The sequence below is a fragment of the Propithecus coquereli genome, unplaced genomic scaffold, assembly GCF_000956105.1.
Source record: "Propithecus coquereli isolate 6110/MARCELLA unplaced genomic scaffold, Pcoq_1.0 Scaffold421, whole genome shotgun sequence".
Lineage (NCBI taxonomy): Eukaryota > Metazoa > Chordata > Mammalia > Primates > Indriidae > Propithecus > Propithecus coquereli.
Genome location: NW_012149964.1, coordinates 1,644,087 through 1,647,991, shown reverse-complemented (window position 1 = coordinate 1,647,991; position 3,905 = coordinate 1,644,087). Strand labels below are relative to the sequence as shown.

Genomic DNA, 3,905 nt, shown 5'->3' with positions numbered 1-3,905 from the left:
TATTAAATAATGTCCAATGAACTTTTTATTGAAGAAGGTAATTAGAACAATGTATTTGACAAGGATTCTAACCTTAAAGGTTGAAACAATAGGATTGTCATTTCATCTGCAATAGAGAATTTTTTATAGGTACATGGGGGGCCCAGGTTGAATCATAATTTGTGCCACAATTTCTTTTCTATGGATTCTTTTTCTCACCACAATAAGTATTATGAAGTATTATAAATGAACAATGTAGCATAAATGAGAGGATATTAGCAAAAGGCAACATGAGGGTGGTACTATAGCAATAGTAGATTTGCTGGTAGGAAAGTTTATAGAATTATTGAATGTGTGTGTATGTGTGTGTGTGTGTGTGTGTGTGTGTGTGTATATAAAACTTGTTTTTGCTGCTTTTTAAATCACAAGATGGAGCCATTGCCTCCTACTTCCCCCCTCCCAAATAATATAGACTGATTCCTGATGTCATTCAGCTGCCTGCCACTTTTTCTTGAGTCCTTCCAAAGAGTGGCCCTGGTTTGCCATACTCTAGGGATAGCTCCAACTTAAGTTAAATAGAGGATTCAAATAAGCAGAATGAATTAACAAGATCTGTCTGTTCTCCAAATTCTTAAGCCACTCAGCCATAGTAGCCATATTTCGTATTTTCTATCCTTTTTATTATGTCTGCCACAATGTTATATGCATACAGTAAACACTGAATTAATATTGATTGGTTCTTGCTATTAGAGAGATTTATGTAATAAAGTATTCCCATCCTAGACCAAATTCTGGTATATGTGACCACAGGGATAACACCATGTTGAATTTCTTGTTTCTATGAAAATTAGTACCTAGTGAGGCAAAGTCACATTTTGCATATGTGATTTCTTAATGAAGAAACAACTATATAGTAGTAATCTAGATTTTTAAATCACTTTATTGAGATATAATATATATAAAACTCACTCTTTAAAAGTATACTATTCAGTGGATTTTAGTGTATTCACAAAGTTGTGCAACAACCACCACTATCAAAATCCAGAATATTTTCATCACCCCTGAAAGAAATCCCACATTCATTAAGCAGTCAGTCATACTACATTGTCCCTCCCTCCGGCACCTGCCAATCACTAATCTACTTTCTGTCTCTATGGATTTGCCTATTCTGGATATTTCACGTAAATGGAACCATGTCAATATGTAGTCTTTTGTGTCTGGCTTCTTTCACTTAGCATAGTGTTCTCAAGGTTCTTCCATTTTGTAGCATGTGTCAGTACTTCATTTCTTTTTATGGCTGAATAATATTCCATTTTACAGATGTCTCACATTTTGTTTATCCATTCATCAATTGGTAGATATTTGGAAGTATCTAGATTTAGTAATAATTGTCATGAAATACAGGAAAAAATAAAAATGTTTTATTGACTTTATTTCAGTTAATCCTCCCCGGAATTTTCAGATTGTGGATCCTGGATATTTAGGTTATCTCTATTTGCAATGGCAACCACCGCTGTCTCTGGATGATTTTAAGGAATGCACAATAGAATATGAATTGAAATACCGAAACATTGATAGTGAAAAATGGAAGGTAAGTAAAGCATGCACTTGTGATATCAGAGTGATCATTAGGCGTTTTCTTGTGATTCCTGACTTCAGTGTCCATTTCGATTCCCATATCTCCATAGTTCTAATTAGGATATAACCAAATGCCATGCCTGCTTCTATCTGCTATGCATCCTGCTACATCATCCAGTGTTAAGACTATCACTGGAAGTACAGGTAAAAAAAACACTTGGTCTCATGGAATATGGACTTGAAGAGCACTTATGTATTTTACCATATTTTACAGTTACTCATATACTTAGATATGAGTCTTAAATATGCTACTGGTCTGTGAGCTTTTTCTCTATGGGAGTCAAGCCTTATTTATCTTTGTACTCTCCCCAGAGAAGGTTGTAGGGTTTTAGTTCTTTGTATATATTGTAGTAAGTGCTCGATGAAAGTTTACTGAATTAATAACTACTTACGTACTCAACAAGCATGTTCATTCAAAGCCTTCTGTTGTAGAATACATTCTGTTACCTCCCTAATTCAGCTAGGTAGTTTCAAGGGACAATTCAAAACAAATATTTATTGAGCACCTTTTTGTGACAAGCACTCTGCTAGGTATCAGGAATATAAGAATAAATAATATATGATTTTCATCCTCCAGGAGCTCACAATCTGTCCAGCTTTCTTTACTTCCAGGATTTTATTTTATGTGTTTCCTGAAAATTTCATATTATATTTGAAAGGTGATGAGTAATTTGCCATGCAATGTGCGTATGATATGGGAAAACTCTATATTTGATTCCCAGTAGTTATAATTCAAGTTCCTGCCATAGGGCCTTTTTTCCTCTCCAGAAGTTTATGTTTGTATTTTTGGTTTGAATGAGATGTTAAGATTCAAATGATATCATCAAAAGATATGACATACAGAGGTGAGCTCTGCCTCAAATATGTTTGTGGTGTTATGTCAGATAACCATTAGGAGTGTCTTAGATATTGGGAACTCACTAGGATATTAATGACTTCTTAGTCTTCCTAATGTGGCTCACTATACCATGGCTATTTCTAAGTTTAACTTTGTTTCATCTTTTTATCAAACAGACCATCATTACTAAGAATCTACATTACAAAGACGGATTTGATCTTAACAAGGGCATTGAAGCAAAGATACACACACTTTTGTCAGGGCAATGTGCAAATGGATCAGAGGTTCAAAGTTCATGGTCAGAAGCTACTTATTGGATATCACCACAAGGTTAAAATAAAGCTCTCTTTTCATATTTAATACTATCAGAACAATCCATTTGAGAATAAGTCCTTTAAGTCTTAGGCACCAGATTGTATGTACAATAGATCCTGTGACAGCGTGGCACAAAATCAAATCCTTAGTAGTCAGTAACTGGCCTTTCTGAATTCTTTAAATCAGCAAATATATTTGGCAAAATCTACATTTTATTATATTAATGTAGTTCCCAGTTTTTGGGTCATATTAGTAAACACTTGTATTTGCTCAACTGCTCAGGGTATCCTAAAATAATCAATTTAATACTTTTGCATATGCTTACCCTAATATCAGTAAATGAGTCCTCAAAAGTTTTTTGATTTTGCATGTCCCACTTATAATGAAGTGATTTCCAGTGACTTCCTTTTGAAATATTCCTGATTATGTTGATTGCTAAATGAAGTGGAGAGGCCACGGGAAATTAAATAAAATTGCATAGTGATTTTACAAATGATTCATCACTATGCCTTTCAAGTATTCATAGTTGATTTATTCCTTAGGAAATCTGGAAACTAAAATTCAGGATATGGATTGCATATACTACAACTGGCAATATTTACTCTGTTCTTGGAAACCTGGCAGGGGTGTACATTTTGATGCCAATTACAACTTGTTTTACTGGTAAGTATTTTTATAATTAGAATTCCATATTAAGAAAATATCTACCCAAATTAATCCATAGTATGAATAACTACATTTTTACTAAATTTAATTCATTTTACTTGTCAGAGTTATATTTATGATGATGATTATTTATAATTATTTGTGGTTTTCAATGGGAGTAAGTGGTTTTAGGCTGTTGATACCGAAAGGTATTCTATGGGTTATAGAACGAATGCAATCATTGCTTCTGTATTGGATTAATTTGCATCCTTTACATAGATGAAGTTATAACCTAAAAAGTTTTGGCATATTTTATATCATTGCCTTTTAAAAAAGCAATTATCTATTAAACTGGATGACTTTTTTAAACTTAGAGCCATCTTGACTCTTCTATTTCCTTCATTTATTTATTTATTTATTTTTTTGAGACAGAGTCTCACTCTGTTGCCCTGGCTAGAGTGAGTGCCGTGGCGTCAGCCTAGCTCACAGC

The 3,905-nt window shown here is 33.6% G+C and overlaps 1 protein-coding gene across 1 annotated transcript in view; it reads left to right on the top strand.

Moving 5' to 3' along the window:
- Positions 1 to 3,905, top strand: part of IL13RA2 (interleukin 13 receptor, alpha 2) — a 23,460-nt gene that overhangs the window by 15,165 nt on the left and 4,390 nt on the right. The window contains exons 3-5 of the mRNA XM_012653517.1: positions 1,419 to 1,570; positions 2,632 to 2,785; positions 3,313 to 3,433. Coding sequence (XP_012508971.1) covers positions 1,419 to 1,570; positions 2,632 to 2,785; positions 3,313 to 3,433 — 427 coding nt within the window. The remainder of the gene's footprint in view (positions 1 to 1,418; positions 1,571 to 2,631; positions 2,786 to 3,312; positions 3,434 to 3,905) is intronic.